At 49.5% G+C, this 19223-nt stretch overlaps 2 protein-coding genes across 3 annotated transcripts in view; one reads left to right on the forward strand and one right to left on the reverse strand.

Annotated features, from left to right (window-relative positions):
• Positions 1-5908: 5908 nt before the first annotated feature.
• Positions 5909-12525, forward strand: LTBR (lymphotoxin beta receptor). Its single transcript, XM_047743138.1, has 10 exons — positions 5909-6224; positions 6366-6462; positions 6692-6817; positions 6898-7050; positions 7378-7474; positions 7611-7702; positions 10230-10337; positions 10603-10628; positions 11206-11431; positions 11609-12525. The coding sequence occupies exons 1-10, from the start codon at positions 6129-6131 to the stop codon at positions 11848-11850; spliced, it is 1263 nt and encodes a 420-aa protein (XP_047599094.1). The 5' UTR covers positions 5909-6128; the 3' UTR covers positions 11851-12525.
• A 2219-nt stretch (positions 12526-14744) lies between these two features.
• The window catches only part of VAMP1 (vesicle associated membrane protein 1), a 77778-nt gene continuing 73299 nt past the window's right edge, over positions 14745-19223 (reverse strand). For both annotated transcript variants that reach the window (XM_047743146.1, XM_047743145.1), the window contains exon 6: positions 14745-15550. In XM_047743146.1, the coding sequence (XP_047599102.1) occupies positions 15498-15550 (53 nt within the window). In that variant the 3' untranslated portion in view covers positions 14745-15497. The remainder of the gene's footprint in view (positions 15551-19223) is intronic.

Below are 19223 nucleotides of genomic sequence, written 5' to 3' on the forward strand. Positions count from 1 at the left end.
CTTCATTTCCCAGATGAAGAAACTGACCCTCCACAAGAAGAAGCCAGTTTTCTGAGGGCACAGAACAAAATGGCAGCCAAGTGAAACACAAAATCAGAATTCTCCTCCTGTGGGATTGTCTGCTTAGGGCATTTGCCATTTATTTCCCATGATGAACCAGCCAGAGACTCATGGGGAATTGGAGCTCCCCTGCACCTGGTTTTGAAAGCCATGAAGGTTCCCACACAGAGTGCCTGGGCTCCTCAGCAATCTGGGTCCCCAATTCTCTACCTGACTCTGTGAAAAGCTCTCGTTACACCATCCCCACGTTCCCGTGGGACCCTGACACCCCTAGATCCTCCATTCTCCCTGAAGTCAGGTCCCTAAACAAGGAGCGATCCTACCTACAAACAGGGTATGCAGCACCCTGCCTGTTTGATCCTGAAGTTTCCCAGAGGCACTTCCCTGTCTTCTGTATTCCCTTGCTAGTGTCTGATATCCAGCCGTGGCTTCAAGCGGCATAGCACAGAGTTTTCAACTCCAAGGGCTCTGTGAGCAGAATTGCCAGGGCTGGCTGGGCTGAGCAGGAGCACATGGTGTCCCTGGAACTACCTTGCAGGGTACCGGGAGGGAGCTCGGGCTTCGAGAAAGTGTCCTAGATCTGGAATGGGCCAGATCAAGTTTGTTGTTGTGAGAAACGGAAATCTGAGACTGTTTCTGTTTCTGAGACCTACACTTCTGTTTCTGTCCTGGCTCCATTTAAAATATTATCTTTGAGGGGCACCTGGGTGGCCCCGTCGTTAAGCGTCTGCCTTCAACTCAGGTCATGATCCCAGGGTCCTATGATCCAGCCCCACATGGGGCTCCCTGCTCATCGGGGAATCTGCTTCTCCCTCTCACACTCCCTGGGCTTGTGTTCCTGCTCTCTCTCCGTCTGTCAAATAAATAAATAAAATTTTAAAATTAAATAAGTAAAATAAAACATGATCTTTGAAAGTGCAGAAATCATGCCCAAACACATTGTTGTGGCAATGCAGCTTTCCAGCAATACAGAAATACACAGAACGACAAAAGCTCCCCTTTGCTCCATTTCCCACCCACCCCTCCACCCAAGGAGAGCCGTCATAATCTATATATTGGTCTGGATCTTTTTGTGTGCTTTTATAGGCCTACATGTATTTTTTTTTTCGTAAATGGGACCATGTCATAGGTATTCTGTGACTCCCATATTTGCCTTTAAACTATGTGACTTTGAAAAAGGCACTTTACCTCTCTGGGCCCCTGTGCTCTCATCTGAAAAGTGAAATGGCAGGGGCAAGTGAGGGTGAGACAGCCCAGATGGTCCCAAAGGCCCCTTCCAATTGACTTAATGTAAGAAGGAACCACGGCCCCGGAGAAGCTAAGTGACGTGCCCAAAGTCACCCAGGAGTTAGGAGGGAAGCCAGTAGGATAGCTGAGCTTCTTCTTTTTTCCCTGCTCAGTGTTGTTCTCCTGACTTCCAAAGAAGTGGAGTCTTGCTCTGCTGTGGACCCAGGGCCTTGTTGTCCTCAGTTTGGAAGTTCCCCCAGCCTCTCCCAAAAACCAAGCTGTTCCTTCCCTCCCAGCTCTAGCCATCCCCTGACCCTAGGCTTTGACCATAAAATGGGAAAAGGCTACAGGGAGAGAAGTAAAATAGAGGGTCTGCAGTGATGAGGGTCCTGAGTTTAAAGGGTCTTCTGGCCTCTTGCTCTCTGGGGAACAGGACATGATGGAAATAATCACTTTCTCACCCACACTCCCAGAGAAGCCTTGTTGAGAATTCTAAGGCGGCACTGACTGCTGGATACTATTAACCTGTGCGTGTGTGCATGTGTGGGTTTGTGTGCCTGCATGTGCACAGATCCTACTGAGTTCTCTAAGAACGGGTGCTAGGCTTATTCGTCTTGGTGGCCCCACTGTCTACTGGTCACTCTTTGTTGACCCACTCTGCAGAAGACCACAAAATCAGCATCTTCAGACTCAAGGTTCATCTTTGACAGAGAGCGATGCGCTAGAAGAAAGCATCTCCATCAAACATCCTGATTTCCTTGGATAACTCATTAATTTTTCATCTATTAATTTATCTAAATTTCCTTCACTTTTTCCATTTCAGCTTCTATCCTTTCTAGTGTAAAATATGAGTCACTCAATTAAATGCAACTCTCTGTTCTCACTACTTAGAGCTAATTAGCATTTCAACACTGGGCTGCCCACTGTGGAAAACAGTGATACTTCTATCTGCGCTTACATGGTATGGAAAATTCCTCCTTGCGACTCCTACTCCGGTCACCTGGCAGGAGGCTTAGAAGTTCACCATTAGAAGTTTATTCCTTTGGGTCAAGGCAGTATTTCTCTACCTTGGCACAAATGACAACTGGATGATTCTTTGGGATTATAGAGAAGGATGGTCCCCAGTGAAAATGCAAACAATCTGGAGGAGGCTGGCCCTCACCCATGACTCATATCTCAGTGTTTCCCAGACCCTTTCTAAGGGCACTAGTTGGCTAAGAGCAGTGTGGGGAAGAGGAAAAAAAGAAAGAGTATCCAAAAGAATCCATTCGTAGGGCTCCTGGGTGGCGCAGTCAGTTACGCCTCTGCCTTCAACTCAGGTCATGATCCCAGGGTCCTAGGATTGAGCCCTCCTGAGATTGAGCCCCTGCTCTGCGGAGAGCCTGCTTCTTCCTCTCCTTCTGCCTGCCACCCCCCCCCCCACCACACACACCACTTGTGCTCTGTCAAATAAATAAATAAAATCTTTTTTTAAAAAATTTTTAAAGAATCCATTCCCACCAACCCCCTTTTTGGACTCTTCCTGGACCTCTGGGAAGAAGGATCTCTCAGCAGGCCCCGTGGAGGAAGGCCTGAGAGAAGGGCCCCACTCCCAGATGTTTCGAGAATCTGTGGGGTACACTGTCCAGGCCTGGCGCTGCCCAAAGAAAATCAGTACAACTTGAAGGAAGCTGGCGAAGAACACAAAGGAAAGAAACCAAGACAATGCCCTGTCCATAAAGAATTCATGGATCTCCGCTGTGAGTTTCCTTCATCCTCCTGGAGAGGGCTGGGTGGGCATAATAACCATTTCTTGCTAAGCTTTGTCCATCGTGGTCCAGCCTAGAAACAGGAAAAGCTCTGAGTCTTTCAAGTGGAAGAAATTTAACCCAGGGGATTGGTCCATCGGTGATGAAGGAGATAAGAAGCCAAGGGGGACAGCAGACAACCCAGAATGCAGCAAAACAGGAGGCCGCCTCACCTCCAGGACTGGAGAACCAGCAGGGTCATGTAGCATTATAGACCCGGAGGCCCCCTAAGCCATTTGGCAGGAAGTAAATAGTGGGGGCTGCCTGAGAGGAGATGGGATTATGAAAGGAGAGAAGGAAGAAGCACAACCAACCGCAGGTGAGGTCCGAAGTCTGAAAGCAGAGAGAGACAGGGAGAAAGAGCCTGGCTTCTTTCCTCCTCCCACCTACCTGTCTTCCTCCCACCTGTCTTCCTATTGGCTGAACCTACCCAAAAGCCGGAGGAAAAAGGAATCTGGGAAATGTAGTTTCCAGTAGTAATACAACACAGAGCCGAGGAAACTAGAGAACAGATCTGTAAGCAAACCGGCAGGTGACTGGCAAAGGGGGGGAAAAAAAGAGGCCCAGAGAGAGGAAGTGATGGGACCAGGATAAAAGTCCAGATCTTAAGGCTCTCATCTAGGATCCAGAGAGTCCTTGAAGGCTGACGTGACGGCATGAGATTGGCAGCAGAAAAAAAACGTAGTCCAGCCAGTTGGGCTTTAAAAAGATCTGAGATAGTGCTTACCTGTGAAGCAGAAACCTTTTGAAGTACAGGAAGTGTCGTAGGGAGATACACAAAAACATACAAAAGTGAAAATTCACTGATCTGTATGCATAAGATTAGTGTACTTTATGCATTTCATTGTTTATGAATTATACCTCAGTTAAAAGAAACAGGAGTTCCTCCTGTCTTTTGGATCAAATCCTGCCATATTTTCAAATGACATGATCTGTGTCTGGGGTTTGCTTCTATAATCAAGGGAAGATTGGAAGAATGGAGGAAGGCTGTATGGAGGAAACTGCCATGAGCCCAAGCTGGAGTTCACAATATTATTTTCTCCCCTTTTGTGTACGTATATGCTAGTGCAAATTTCCATAATAAAATGTAAAAAAAGAAAAAGGAGAAAGAAGGCTCTGGGGACCCCACACACACAGACATGCCTCGATGCACTGGAGAGCTCAGTGCTGAGTCCAGTCCCAGCCCCCAGTTCCCTTGACCAGGAAAGAGCAGCAGCCCCAAGCTGTGCATGCTGCTCTGAAATGTCTTCCCTTTCCAGGCGGCCTTGGACCCTCCGGATAAACACTTGCCCACAGAGTACAGATCTCAGGCTTGTACCAGGAGAGTGAACTGAGCTGTCTACACTCAGGCAGCCCCTTCACTCTCTTGGGAGCCCTCCTCCCCAGACACACTCTTGCACCAGGACTTCCCAGCTCCCCACCAAGACCTATCCAGCCAGTCAGACCAACCAATGCAAGGATGAGTGCAGGGCCCTGCAGGGAGAGGGGTGGGACAGTGCCTAGGCAACCTATCTCCGGAGAGTAAGTCAGACCCTCACGCCAAAGGAGACAGTCCAAGTCACAAGGAGGCAGCGTGGTTGCTGGTTGAGCTTGGAACCCAGGAATCAGGAACTCTGAACTCCAGGCTGGGTCTGCACGGACTGTCTGGGTGATATGAGCAAGGCCTCGTCGTTTACTCCATAAATACATACCAAACACTGGGCATGGGCCAGACTGGGCTAAGCACTGGGAGCTGGACTTAAAGATTCCACCCAGACCATTGCTGAGTTCACAACCTGGTGGGGCAGGAGGCAGAAAGCAGCAGGTCCCAGACTGCAGTTGGGTGGGAGCCGAGCAGCCTGGTTGGGGTGGGGGTGGGGTGCTCCCCAGAGCCCTGCTGAAGCTCAAGGACAGATGGGAGCTAGCCAGGAGCACAGAGACCTAAAGACCAGAGAGCTTGACATCAGGGGACATGGGGGTGCTGTTAATGGGTCGCAGGGAAATGATGGGAAGAAAGGGGGTAGGGACAAGACCAAACCCCCTGGAATCCCAGTCTCCTCTCAGTGGCCCCCTCAGCCTCCGTCTTCTCACCCTTGAGGCGAGGGGGCTGGATGGGTGGGCTCTCAGCCTCCTCCCATGCAGAGGGATTCAGTCTCCTGGATGAGGAAGCTGGGACTGAGGGCCAAGGTTGTCCAGCTCCAGGGCAGCTGCCCCTACTCATCTTCCAGTACTGGGTCTACCCGTTCTTCCCTGTCATCTAAGAACAGGGGAGCGGGGATCGCTGCCCTCTCTGCAGTGTCTTCTTGGTGACCTGCGCCCATTAACGTGGGCACAGGTATGGATCACGCAGAGGGAGGGCTGTCTGACTTGTTATGCCTTTGTAGCTTGTCTTTTAAAAAGTCACACAACAGGGCAGGAACTCCCAGGCATCCAGATGGATGCCAAGTGGGACTTCTGTTTCCCAGATGCTGCAGCTGGCTGGCTGGCTGACTGTGGGTCCCTGGGGGTCCCTGCACTCCCCACGTCTGTCAACCACAGGCCCTTCCACTTTCAGAGCTGGCACCCAGCTGGACACAGCTCTGTCTGTCTCTCTCTGTTCCAAGCCAGCTCTGCCCTGCTCTCCGAGGCCCATCTGAGCATTGTCCACTGACTCTGCTGCCCTTTCCCACCTAGCCGACCCCTGCAGTCCTCCCCTGCTGGCCAGGCTTCCGAAGAAGGGAGGAGGCCCGGTTCCGGCCCTGCTGCCCTCACGTGCTTTCCCGGCCGCCCCCTCCCGCCCTGCATCGGGGCAGCCAAGCCTGTTCCTCTTCCCCGATTGCGACAGCTGCCTCTGCTCCCAGAGCTCCCTGTCCCCGCCCCGAAGGCCGGCTCGCTCCACTCCCACTTCCTGAGCCGGCGCTGGAGCCCTGGAGGCCAGGCCAGGGCCGGCCGCAAGGCCCTCGGGGGCACGTCAGCCCGAGCCCTGTCCCAGGCCCTGGGCTTGGGAGCTTGCTGCCACCACTGCCCAGGACGTGCAGGCCTCCCACCTTCCTGCCCCGGCCTCCACCCATCTGGCCGACTGGCCTACTGGCCGCCATGCGCCTGCCATGGGCCGCCTCCCCCTGCGGCCTGGCCTGGGGGCCTCTCATCCTGGGCCTCTGCGGTCTCCTGGCAGCATCCCAGGCCCGACTGGTGAGGGAGGGGCCCATGTAGGTGGGTGGTGGCTGGCTTGGGAGGGCAAAAGGGGGTCTGCACAACCCTCTCTCTAGTCCCTCTGCCCTCCCCAGTAGACCCCTGAGTAATTCTCCCCCCCACCTCCATCTCCCCGTGAAGGAGCCCCCATACCACACAGAGAACCGAACGTGCTGGGACCGGGAAAAGGAGTACTACGAACCCAAGCATCAGGTCTGCTGCTCCCGCTGCCCCCCAGGTGAGAGGCAATGGCCCGAGGAAGCTGGGGACGGGAGGTGAGTGGCAGGGGACTCTGGCCCACCCCGCTGCTGCCTCGGAGGGAAGACAGACACCATCTCCCAGGAAAGCCAGGCAGCCATCCTTCGTGGGTGGCTCTCCAGAGGACAGGGTCTTGCAGCGAGCAGAGCTGCAGAGGCAAGTGGGGATTCGGGCTCCCCTGACACTGCAGGGCCCCACTCCTGTTCCAGGCACACACGTCTCCGTGGAATGCAGCCCCAGCCAGGACACCGTTTGTGTCCAGTGTCCCGAAAATTCCTACAACGAGCACTGGAACCATCTCTCCATCTGCCAGCTGTGCCGCCCCTGTGACCAGAGTGAGTAGCAGGGGGCTTGGGGGAGGCTGGGATCTCCCAGAGCGTGGGCCCTCCACTGAGCTCTCCTGTCTCCCCGCCAGTGCTGGGCTTCGAGGAGACCATGCCTTGCACCAGCAGACAGAAGACCCAGTGCCGCTGCCAACCAGGAATGTTCTGCGTGCACTGGGACACGGAGTGTGTACACTGTGAGCCACTCTCCGACTGCCCACCAGGCACTGAGGCCAAGCCGACAGGTCAGAGGTTGCTGTGGGAGGAGGGCAGGAAGGATGCTGGGTGCAGGGAGCACCATCCAGGGCTGGGGGCGGAGCCCCCCAGGTAGTTCTCTTGGGTATAAAGAGCCACCTCTCCCTCCCTGTGAAAGACCCACCACAGGGGTCTGCAGAGACACCTGGACAGAAGCAGAATCTCAGAAAGCTTCTCTCAGCAAGAGGGAGATCAGGAAAGGTGCCGAGGAATGAGATGGGGTGGCAAGCAGGGACCGGCGGAAATTCACAGCATGGAAAGACCCGCCCCCCACCCTTGCCCACTCACCATGGCTGGCCTTGCTTTTCTCTTGCCAGATGAAGTCGGGCTAGTTAACAGAAACTGTGTGCCCTGTAAGGCAGGCCACTTCCAGAACACCTCCTCCCCCAGGGCCCGCTGCCAGCCCCATACAAGGTGAGTGTCCCTCCACCCCACTCCCCTACCATCCTAGAAGTGCCAGCTGCTGACCACCCTATGCTCACACCCATGGGCTCACCCTGCCACTCCCAGCCCTGTGCCCACCTGAATCGGGCCTCTCTTTCTGCTGCAGGTGTGAGGAGCAGGGCCTGGTGGAGGCAGTTCCAGGCACTGCCCGGTCTGACGCCAGCTGCAGAAATCCCCCAGAGCACTCGGAGATGCCAGGTGAGGGCCTGGGGCTGAGGGGCACATGGGGAGGGGCGGGGCGGGGGGTGGGGAGGGAAGTCTGGAAAGATGCCTTTATTCCTTCTATCTCAAAAAGTGGGGAAAAGCTGAATGCATCTCAGAATTGGGGCAAGTGGAGAAGTTCCTTAGGGTGTATCCTAGGTGAACTTAACATATACTATTAACATATAATATATAACTTAACATATATATATAACATATATATGTGTATACATATGTTATATATATGTTACATATAACACACATATATAACATATGTATACACATATATATAATGTTATATATATACCTATAACTTGTAAGTTACATACAATGTGTGCCAAGGACCACTCCTACTGACATGAAATTGTAGCTGACATCACTGTCATCACTTTAGACCTGCCACCGTCATATAATCTACTTACTAGACTAAGAATCTGCTTATTAGATTACACGCTTATATTATTAGAAAATTCACCCCACATTTGACTCTTTCTCAGTTTGTTGCTTTTTGTTTGTTTGTTTGTTCTGTGAACTTATTGGTTTCCTAGCCCAGCAAATGATTGAGGGATATTTCTAATGACTATAAAGATTATAAGTTGGGAGAGAGTTTATTAACTTTTTTTAAGTTACCACATAATGATATCTTTCATTTATCGACAGCTAGTGTGTCAGACACTCTGTCGGCACCTGACAATCACTAACTCATTTAATATATATTTTTAAGATTTTATATATTTATTTGAGACAGAGAGAGAGTACACACAGGGGGAGAGGCAGGCAGAGGGAGAAGCAGGCTCCCCCTGAGCATGGAGTCTGAAGCAGGGTTCCATCCCAGGACACTGGGATCATGACCCGAGCCAAAGTCAGATGCTTAACTCACTGAGCCACCCAGGCGTCCCTAACTCTTTTAATCTTGCTTAATGACTCTACAAAGTACAGATGACCCTTTAACAACATGACTGCGCAGGTTCACTTATATGTGGCTTTTTTTCAAAAAATACAGCACAGTGCTGTAAATCATTTTCTCTTCCTTATGATTTTCTCTAACATTTTCTTTGCTCTCACTTTATTGTGAGAGCACAGTATATAAATACATAACCTGCATTAATCAGCTGTGTTACTGGTAAGGCTTCTAGCCAACGGCAGACTATTCAGAGTGAAGACTTCTTGGGAATCAAAAGTTATACATGGATTTTCGACTGCATGGTGGTCGGCGCCCCTAACCCCTATGTTGTTCCGGGGTCAACTGTAGTTCTGTTATTATGCTCACGGAGGGAAGGAGGCTCGGCAGAGTTCATGTGACTTGCCCCAGATCACACAGGTGGTAACTGATGTTATGAAAACCTACACTCGGTTCCTTCTTACTCCAGAACCCGTGCCATAAATGTACGCACACTGTAGAAAATCAGAAAATTCAGAGAAACAAAACTAAAAACCACCCACAGGACCATCACTTAGCATATCCACTCTTAACATTTCTTAATATATCCTTCCAGTTGTTTTTCTAAAAGTGGAGTCATTTGAATATTTTGTAACTTGATTTTTCACTCAAATATATCCTAAATCTTTTTCCATGTCCTCTTTTTACTTTATAACCATGCATCATGCCACTGGCACTTTAGAGCTGGAATTTTAGACCGTATGTACCTAACCCCCTCATTTTACCTTTGATATGCTCCAAAAGGAGGAATGATAAAAAGTCACCCAATTGGGCTGGAACCCAGATGTCTTGGACTCCAGGTTTAGTTTTTTTCCCAGGCCTCCCACTCTATCCTCCCTTAAGCCCCAGGTTTAGGTGGATCAGAAAGGGCAAGCTTCCAGGATGCAGCTCTCCAATCCTTCCTAACCTTCTCCAGACACGTGATGGGCACTGTAGACTCTGCTGTGAAAGACAGAAATTACCAAGGCTACATACCAGAATCTGAGAAACCCAAGTCCCAGCCTCCCTTCCCTCCCCCTCCTGGAACTGGCCCTAAGCAAGGGGGTGGGGAACTTGCAGCCTCTCCTCTCTCACCCCCAGAAACACCCCACAGAGACAGAGGGGCAATCTCATCCCCTACAGTGGCCTCTCTCTAGGATGGGCACGTCGACAGAAGTGTTGCTCTACCCTGTGTCCTGAGTCGCTTACAAACCCAAGCCCCACCCTCCCTGTACCTCCTCCCACCCCCTCTTCCAGCCCTGGAAACCCAACTGAGCATGCATCTGTTCTCACCCACAAACTGCCTCTTTCCCTGGTCTCTATGTGGTGGCCACCAGCACCACCCCAAAGATCTCCATCCCTGAGTTGCTCTTGGCTGTCAGCAGGTCCTCTCCAAGTCTGACTTGGTTTCCCTTCTCTGTAACCCAAGGGAAATTTCTCTAATTCTGCCTTTAGGAGCTGTAGTGGGTCTGGAAGGGAAAAGCTGCTCCTTCTTTTCTGTAGGTCGCCCAAACTACTGGAAACCTGGTCCTTAGCTAGCCCCCCACCCCGCCCACCCTGCCCTTTCCAGTGTCATCATGGCTCCCCCGTCTGCTGTCCCCACAGGAACTATGATGGTGCTGGCCATCCTGCTGCCACTGGCCTCATTCCTGCTCCTCACCACCGTCCTGGCCTGCACCTGGAAGAGCCACCCCTCTCTCTGCAGGAAGCTAGGTAGGAAGAAGCTGGATACAGGCAGGGAGGCAGGCCTGGCTAGCTGGCTGCCCTCACCTGCATGAGGGAGGGAAAACTTGCGATGCCCGCCCCCAGCATGGATATCCTCTCCACCCAGCCCCCTATTCTTAGGCTGGAGATAAGGGCAACGATAGCCCTGGGAACCCACGGTGGGGGGCATACACCCCGGTAGGCTGTGAACGGTGCAAGCCAGAGGGCCCAGGGCCTAATGGAGGCCTGACCCCCATTTCATTTTCCGTTGCAGGATCTCTGCTGAAGAGGCGTCCAGAGGTAATGGGGAAGGCTGAGAAGACAGCAGGGAGGGCCAGGCTGGGCTAAGTGAACAGGGTGGGGTAGGCAGGGTAAGAGTGTGTAGGCTTCAACATCCACTCAACTAATAAGTGATTGAGCCTACCATGTGCCAGGCTCCGTTCTGGGCACCAGTGGATATAGCAGTGAACAAAGCAAAGTTCCTGCCCTCCTGGAGTTACAGGCCAAGGGAGCAAGACTAAAGTTAAAGAAATACATATCAGTGGGTGATAGTTGTTAAATAAAGCTCAGTAGGGGGACAGTGAGTGACAGTGGCAAAGGGTGGGGGTACATTATCTTAGAGTGGACAGAGAGGGCCTCTCTGACAAACTGATATTTGAGCAGAGAGCTGAAGAAATGAGGGAGCCATCCATCAGAACATCTCGGGGAAAGTGCCCCAGGAAGAGGGGCATCAAGTGCAAAGGCCCTGTGGCAGGGAGCATGAAGTGGAGTAAAGGAGAACAGTGAGCTGCCTAAGCATGGGATGGGGTGTGGGAATTCAAGAAAGCTGGGATCCAAGACCCATGTCATCAGTTGGTTCTCTGCCTCTCTCCTCCAGGGAGAGGAATCAAATACCGCTGATGGAAGCTGGGAGCCTCCAAGGGTCAACCCACATTTCCCTGACCTGGTAAAGCCACTTCTGCCCTTTGGAGACATAGCCCCCGCCTCGGCCAGGCTCCCAGCACCCCCAGGTTTGGAGGAAGAGATGCTGCAGCAACAGAGTCCTCTCAGCCAGGCCAGGGAGCTGGAGCCAGAGCTCCCAGAGCAAAGCCAGGTGGCCCATGGTGAGCCTAGGGCAGGTAGCAGGGAGGAGAGGGGGAGGGAAGGAAGGGTGGGGTGGGAGGGATGGTGGGCAGGAGGCAAGTGTGGGCCAGACAGAAATAAGAAGACTGAAGCAGAGCAAGACAGAGACTCCCAACAGCTTGCCATCAGCCCCTCTCAGTCGGCCTCCTTTCCCACAGGTACCAGCGGCATTCATGTCACCGGTGGGTCTGTGACTGTCACCGGCAACATCTACATCTACAATGGGCCGGTCCTGGGGGGAGCACGGGGCCCCGGAGACCCCCCTGCTTCCCCAGAGCCTCCATACCCCACCCCTGAAGAGGGTGCCCCTGGCCCTCCTGGACTCTCCACACCCTACCAGGAGGATGGCAAAGCTTGGCATCTGGCTGAAACAGAGACACTGGGCTGCCATGCCCTCTAACAGAGCCAAGGACCCAACTTGTCACCCATGCCTCTTGGTGTCTGGGAATAGCCAGGAGAAGGGACGTGCAAGAACACCTTCTCCCTGAGGCTGCCCTACCCACCCAGGACTGACCGAGGGCCTGGGTCGGGCCCCTAAGAGGCAGACCGTGAGGGGCCAGGCCTCAGACGCACCTCCGAGAGCAGGGCCGGGCACTGGCTGGATAGGTACCCCCCACAAGACTCTCACCAGCAGCTGAGCGGGCCTGAGACTTCATTGCAGACCCTCCTGCCCACGGGGCCTGCAACAGCTCAGCTTCCAGCATGGACCAGGCATGTGATGCTCACTGCTGCCCACCACGGCACTCGGCAGCCTCCGCACGGCCGAGCAGGAGGCCGGCCACATGGTCACGGATGAGGACATCCGCGGGACCTCCAGCAGATTCGTGGTGCTCATCCCCAAGCTTCAGAGGCCCTTTGAGAGCCCACCCTTCACACGGACTGAAGTAGACCCTGTAGGAAGATGGGGTTCATGGAGGACCGCCCCTCCCCTCTCTGCCTGATGGGAAAGGGAATGACTGACAACTGGGGGGTTTGAGACACAGTTACTGGGTAGAAGGGAGAGTTTGGGAGGGGGAGGAAAATGGCAAGTGTATTTATAAATTGTAACCACATGCAAATAAGAGATTGAGACCTAGATCACTCATTTTCTTGGGATTCTCAGAGAAACACTGTTCCACTGGGGCAATGGTCAAAGGCAAAGGTCAAAACACTAAATACAATCCTACAAAGGGCGGGGTGTGTATGTAATTTAGGTGATAACAGTATTAGCCTGGGATCGCTGACAAGGTGGCAGACAGTGCTCCAGACACTATAATATTAACTTATGCAATCCTCACTGCATCTCCCTGAGGGAGATACTTTCAATATTCTCCTTGAACAAATGGGGAAACTGAGGCACAGAGAGGGTAAATGACTTGCCCAATTCAGCTGCAAATGGCAAAGCTGGATTTCCACCCAGTCAGTCTGGCTCTGGAGGTAAAACCTTCACAAACCACACACCTGTATAGAATTTCCCCCGAAAAGGTTTAAAAAAAAAAAAAAAGTGGTGGGGGGGAGGAATAGGTGGGGGAGGGGCAGGGGACTGGTTTTCTCAAATAAGCAGATCTCCTTCACGTCCCCCAGGCATTCAGTCGGAGCCAACTCTCACACCCCAAGCCACAGTGCAAAGTGAAAGAGTGTTCTTTCCACATGGCCGGTCAAAGGGAAAGGCACGCACTTCAGAGATAAAATATGAGAGACCAAGTTCACATTCTGTCGGTGAAGAGATCCAGGCCCACCTCCTTCGGCGCTCCTTCAGAAGGGGCTCTCGTGATTTTTACTTGTTTATTCCGTTTTGTCTTATTTTGCTCCCCAAAAGGACTTTAAATCTTCTCAAGCTCTTCTACTAGGAAATGTTTGGGCCCTAGAATTTATCTATCTCACTGCCTGGTGGAGACAACCTGCACATGAAGGATTGTGAGGGAAGCAGCTGCCAGAGGACTTCGCCTTCCATAAAAGGCCACCGTGTGGGTCTAGTGTTAAGAACTCTGTCGCTGGCGCTCATCAGGATGGCGTGGCTGCGGGACATGTAGCCATCTGAGCCAACGGAGTGGTTGGGTTATTTAAGGTTGACCATGAAAGTATTAGATACAAATTCCTTTTTTAAGAATTAAGTCATGGGGGACCTGGGTGGCTCAGTCAGTTTAACATCTGCCCTCGGCTCAGGTCATGATCCCGGGGTCCTGGGATTGAGTCCTGAGTCCGGCTCCCTGCTCAGCGGGGAGTCTGCTTCTCCCTCTGCCCCTCCCCCTGTTCTTTTTCTCTCTCTCTCTCTCTCTAATAAAATAAAAAAAATTTTTTTAAGTTTTTTTTTAAAAGCTATAGAGAGCTGTATCTTTAGAGTTAATCCCCCCTCTCTTCCAGTATGCCAGAGCCAGACTACATGAATCCTTAATCATTGCTCCAATGTATTTAGATAAAAACCAAATTTTATACATTTTTCAACAAAATAAAACGGATGAAAGCTTTTTTAAAGAAACAGTGCTAAGGCTCTAGGTGGCACCGTTCACACTTAGGACCACACCAGTCTGTGTGAATTTCTTAGGGCTGCCATCACAAAGCACTGCAAGCTGGGGGCTTCAAGAACAGAAAAGTATTTTCTCACCAGTCTGGAGGCTAGAAGTCCAAGATCAATGTGTCAGCAGGGTGGGTTTCTTCTGAGGCTTCTCTCCTTGGCTTCCTGATAGCTGTCTTCTCCCTGCACATGGTCTTCTCCCTCCTGTTTGTGTCCTGATCTCCTTTTTTTCTTTAATGAGAGAAAGAGCAGAGAGAGAGAGGGACAAGCAGACTCTGTGCTGAGCACGAGCCCAGTGCAGAGTGCCATCTCAGGAGATCATGACCTGAGCCGGACATTCAACCAGCTGAGCCACCCAGGGACCCCTAATCTCCTCCTCTTATAAAGACGCCGGTCAGATTGCATAAGGGCCCACCCTAATGACCTCAGTTTAATTTAATTACCTCTTTAAAGACTATGTCCAAGCACAGTCGTGTCCTGAGGTACTGGGGTATAGGACCTCCACATATGAATTTGGGGGGACATGATTCAGCCTATAACACAGCCCACGATTATTTTGCCAGAGCTGAGTTAACAGGCTCCAAGCCACACCAACAGAGCATGTTTTATATTGAGAGGAGCTCTCCCTAGAATGAAAGCTGATAGAAAAGCAATGAGGACAGCCTGTTGATTGTTATCTTCAAAAGAAAGAACCAGGGGTGCCTGGGTGGCTCAGTGGGTTAAAAGCTTCTGCCTTCAGCTCAGGTCATGACCCCAGGGTCATGGGATTGAGCCCCACATCAGGCTCTCTGCTCAGCAGGGAACCTGCTTCCTCCTCTCTTTCTGCCTGCTTCTCTGCCTACTTGTGATCTCTGTCTGTCAAATAAATAAATAAAATCTTTAAAAAAAAAAAAAAAAAGAAAGGAAGAATGAAAGAACCAGATACAAGAAGAGGTGAGAAGGGGACAATTGGGTCTGAATCCAGCTAGCCTGCCATACTTGACTTCTGAGAATGCCACTCCTATATCACACAGGGGACAAAGGCAACACAGACTGATGACAGCATGGCGGCAGGGAGCCCAGGAAGGAGGCTAAGGCAGCAGTCCATCAGAGAGATGGACATAACTGGGTATAGAGTACTGGCAGTGGGAGATGTGGGGCTATGTTGTCCAAAAGGGTAATGAAGTTTTTATTTATTTATTTATTTTCAAAAGATGGAGTGGTTCACATTGACGACTGTGATAAATTCTTTCTGCAAACCCCCCAGCAGACCTCTGTACCTTTCCTAGGAACAGAACCCCATTTCTGTACTAGGACAAAGATTCCATGATATTAGCAGAAGAGGCCCTTTCCCTAATCCCAGGAGCCAGTAAACCCATTTCCTTCTGCCAGAAATTGGTTTAGGATGGACATGAGGTCCATTTCTGACCAATGATGTATATAGGGAAGTCTTCCTTCCCAGGACAAAAACACATCATTAGGAGAAAGTGTTTGGCTTTCTTTGTCCCTTCTTTCTTGTGTGGAGGATGTTTGTGTGAGAACATAATGCCTGAGCTGTGGCAGCCATTTTGCTATCATGAGGAAAAGTCCAGGTTGATAAAAAGCCAATCCTCTGAGGATAGAGGTCCTGGAAGAAAAGAAAAGAACATGGTTCATGAGACATTCTTTTTGTGTAAATCAGAGCAAGTTAAGTTTTCGTTTTCTTTTCTGGTTTTAACTTTATTTCCTTTCTTTGGGTATTCATATGGATCAAAATTCAGAAAATATCAACAAGTAAACAGTGGAATGTCTCTCTTCCACTCCTGACCCTCAAACACCACAGTGCCCTCCCTGGAAGCAACCACTGTCACTGTTTCTGATGTTTTTTCCCAAGGTAACTTACAAATATATACACTTATATTCCCTTCCTCCTTTTTTCCAACATTCTCCGTATATCCTTCCCCTTGTCTTTTTCACTTAGCAAAATAGCTTGGCCATAATTTCATGTCAGTATCAAAAAGCTCCCTCGTTAATTGTTATATCTGCTTCTACATAGTATCCCATTATATGGTCACCCCATTTAACTAGATCCCTTTGAGGCATTTTAATTCATTTCCAATCTTACTATTAAAAACAATTCCAGGGGCATCTGGGTAGCTCAGCTGGTTCAGTGTCTGACTCTTGGTTTCAGCTCAGATCATGATCTCAGGGTCATGAGATAGAGCCCGTACATAGCAGGCCTCTGTGCTCAGTTGGGAGTCTGCTTGAGAATCTCTCTCTCCCTCTCCTTCTGCCCCTCCCCTGCTTTCACAGATGCATGCTCAATCTCTCTCAAATAAATAAATAAATCCTTTTTTTAAAAGTTCCACAATAATAACATATTTTGTTTTACACATGTGGGAGTATTGCTATCAAAAAATTTCTAGGGGCGCCCGGGTGGCTCAGTTGGTTGGGCGGCTGCCTTCGGCTCGGGTCGTGATTCCAGGGTCCTGGGATAGAGCCCCGCATTGGGCTCCCTGCTCAGCGGAGAGCCTGCTTCTCTCTCTCCCCTCTCCCTGCCGCTCTGTTTACTTGTGCTCTCTCTCTAGCTCTCTGTCACTTAAACAAAACAAACAAACAAACAAAAAATTTCTAGAGAGGCACCTGGGTGGCTCAGTTGTTAAGTGTCTGCCCTCGGCTCAGGTCATGATCCCCAGGTCCTGGGATCCCTACTCAGCGGGAAGCCTGCTTCTCCTTCTCCCACTCCCCCTACTTTTATTCTCCCTCTTGCTATCTCTCTCTTTGTGCCAAATAAATAAATAAAATCTTATTTTTTAAATGCTAGAAATAAAATTGGAGGTCAAAGGGTAGGTGTATTTTATTTTGATAGCATTACTAAATCGCCCTCCATAGAGACTGAACATGAGCTATTTTTTAAAGATATTTATTTATATATATATATATTTATTTATTTATTTATTAGAGAGAGAATGAGCACAAGCAAGGGGAGCAGCAGAAGCAGACTCCCTGATGATCGGGGAGCCTGATGCTGGGCTCAGGGTTTGATTCCAGGACCTTGGGATCAAGACCTGAACTGAAGGGAGACGCTTAATCAACTAAGCCACCCAGGTGTCCCTGAACATGAGCTATTTTTAAGAGTGTCCATTTCCATATGCCAACACCAACTTTAGTGTGTTATCAAACATTTTGATCTTTGCCAATGTGAAAGGTGAAAAATGTTATCTGAGTATAATTTTTATTTGCATTTCTTATTATGAGTGAACTTTTTCATTTTATTGCTAGTAAATATTTTCATTATGTTAAAAGTAATTTGGGGTGCCTGGGTGAGTAGGTCGTTAAGCATCTGCCTTGGGCTCAGGTCATGATCCCAGGGTACTGGGATCGAGCCCCGCCTCGGGGTCCTGCTCAGGAGGAAGTCTGCTTCCCCGTCTCCCACTCCCTTTGCTTGTATTCCATCTCTCGCTGTGTCTCTCTGTCAAATAAATAAATAAAATCTTTAAAATGGGGCGCCTGGGTGGCTCAGTGGGTTAAAGCCTCTGCCTTCGGCTCGGGTCATGATCTCAGGGTCCTGGGATCGAGCCCCATATCGGGCTCTCGGCTCAGCAGGGAGCCTGCTTCTCCCTCTCTCTCTGCCTGCCTCTCTGGCTCCTTGTGATCTCTCTCTGTCAAGTAAATAAATAAAATCTTTTTAAAATTTTTTTAAAAAGAGTCATTTGTAATTTACTTTCCACTGTCTGTTCATCTCTATTTTTCTATAGAACAATTTCCAAATGTTATCTTGCTATCCTTGAAATCACCTATTAAACAGTGATTTATTTCTTCACTAACTGGTAACACTGCCATTAGCATAAACCACATTTGTGTAAGAATTTGCATTTACTTCTGGATTTTCAGGTTTCCTCTTTTGATCTGTCTTTTTAATCTGCTAGCACCCACAGTCTTCCAATTAATTTAGCTTTATATTTTAATATCTATTAGAGCTCCTTTTGATCTCCTTTTCCAGAATGTTCTAATGTTTTCTTACTTCCTTTTCTGAATAAACTTCAAGATCAGCGTCTTTAGTCCCCCTTCCCCTAAAAAAGCTCCCACTGGTATTTGTATTGAGATCGCACCAGATTTATATCTTACTCAGAGAGAACTAACATGTTTCTCACGCTGGCTCCTTTTCAAGAACATGATGATATATTTTTTAAAAATATCTTATGTATTTATTTGACAGAAAGAGAGAGAAGAAGCAGGGGGAGCAGCAGACAGAGGGAGAGAAAGATAAGCAGGCGCTGCTGGGCTCTGTGCTGGGGAAGTGGGGGGGTCCAGGCAGGGTTCATGTGTCTCAGGAGCCTGGGATCAAGACCTGAGCCAAGGGCAGATGCTTAATGACTGAGCCACGCAGGCGTCCCAGAACATGGTGACTTTCAATGTGTTGATTCCTTTTGTGTGGCTTGTTAGTGTTTCGATGTTTAATTTTTTAAAATATAGATTGTGAGTATTTCTTGCTAAGTCCATTCCTAGGTGTTTTATCTTTTTTTTAAAGATTTTATTTATTTATTTGACACACAGAGATCACAAGTAGGCAGAGAGGCAGGCAGAGAGAGAGAGTGGGGGGACCTAGGCTCCCCACTAAGCAGAGAGCCTGATGTGGGGCTTGATCCCAGAACCCTGAGATCATGACCTGAGCCAAAGGCAGAGGCTTTAACCCACAAGCCACCAGGCGCCCCTAGGTGTTTTATCTTTATAAATGCTACAGAAATGGGATCTTTTCTGACTTAATTTTTTTTAAAGATTTTATTTATTTATTTGTCAGAGAGAGAGAGGGAGAGAGAGCGAGCACAGGCAGACAGAATGGCAGGCAGAGGCAGAGGGAGAAGCAGGCTCCCTGACGAGCAAGGAGCCCGATGTGAGACTCGATCCCAGGACGCTGGGATCATGACCTGAGCCGAAGACAGCTGCTTAACCAACTGAGCCACCCAGGAGTCCCTGACTTAATTTTTTTTAACCCTGCTACCTACTGAATTCTCTTAGCATCTATAAGAGCTTTTCAGTTGATGTACTTGGGTCATCTCCTTTAAATCCTGTGAAATTATTCTCTACTATCTAATTTTTATACTTCTAAGACATTTTAATCTCATCTAAATACATTGCTTAGTACCTTCAGAACAATGTTAAATGGTCAATGGCATTAATGAACATTACTGTCTTCATCCTGATTTTAAAGGGAATACTTTTAGTGTTTCCCTATTTAGCAGGAGTTGTAATAGATTTATTTTTATTACACTAAGAAAATATCCATCACTTACTATTTCACTGAGGTTTTTATTTTTTAG

This window comes from Lutra lutra, chromosome 8 (genome assembly GCF_902655055.1).
Source record: "Lutra lutra chromosome 8, mLutLut1.2, whole genome shotgun sequence".
Taxonomy (NCBI): Eukaryota; Metazoa; Chordata; class Mammalia; order Carnivora; family Mustelidae; genus Lutra; species Lutra lutra.

Bases quoted from the DNA above. Each gene is read 5' to 3' on its own strand.
- LTBR (XM_047743138.1), top strand. From the start codon at position 6,129: ATGCGCCTGCCATGGGCCGCCTCCCCCTGCGGCCTGGCCTGGGGGCCT. The intron at 7,051-7,377 runs GTCAGAGGTTGC...TTCTCTTGCCAG, and splicing joins CACTGAGGCCAAGCCGACAG to ATGAAGTCGGGCTAGTTAAC. The intron at 11,432-11,608 runs GTGAGCCTAGGG...CCTTTCCCACAG, and splicing joins GCAAAGCCAGGTGGCCCATG to GTACCAGCGGCATTCATGTC.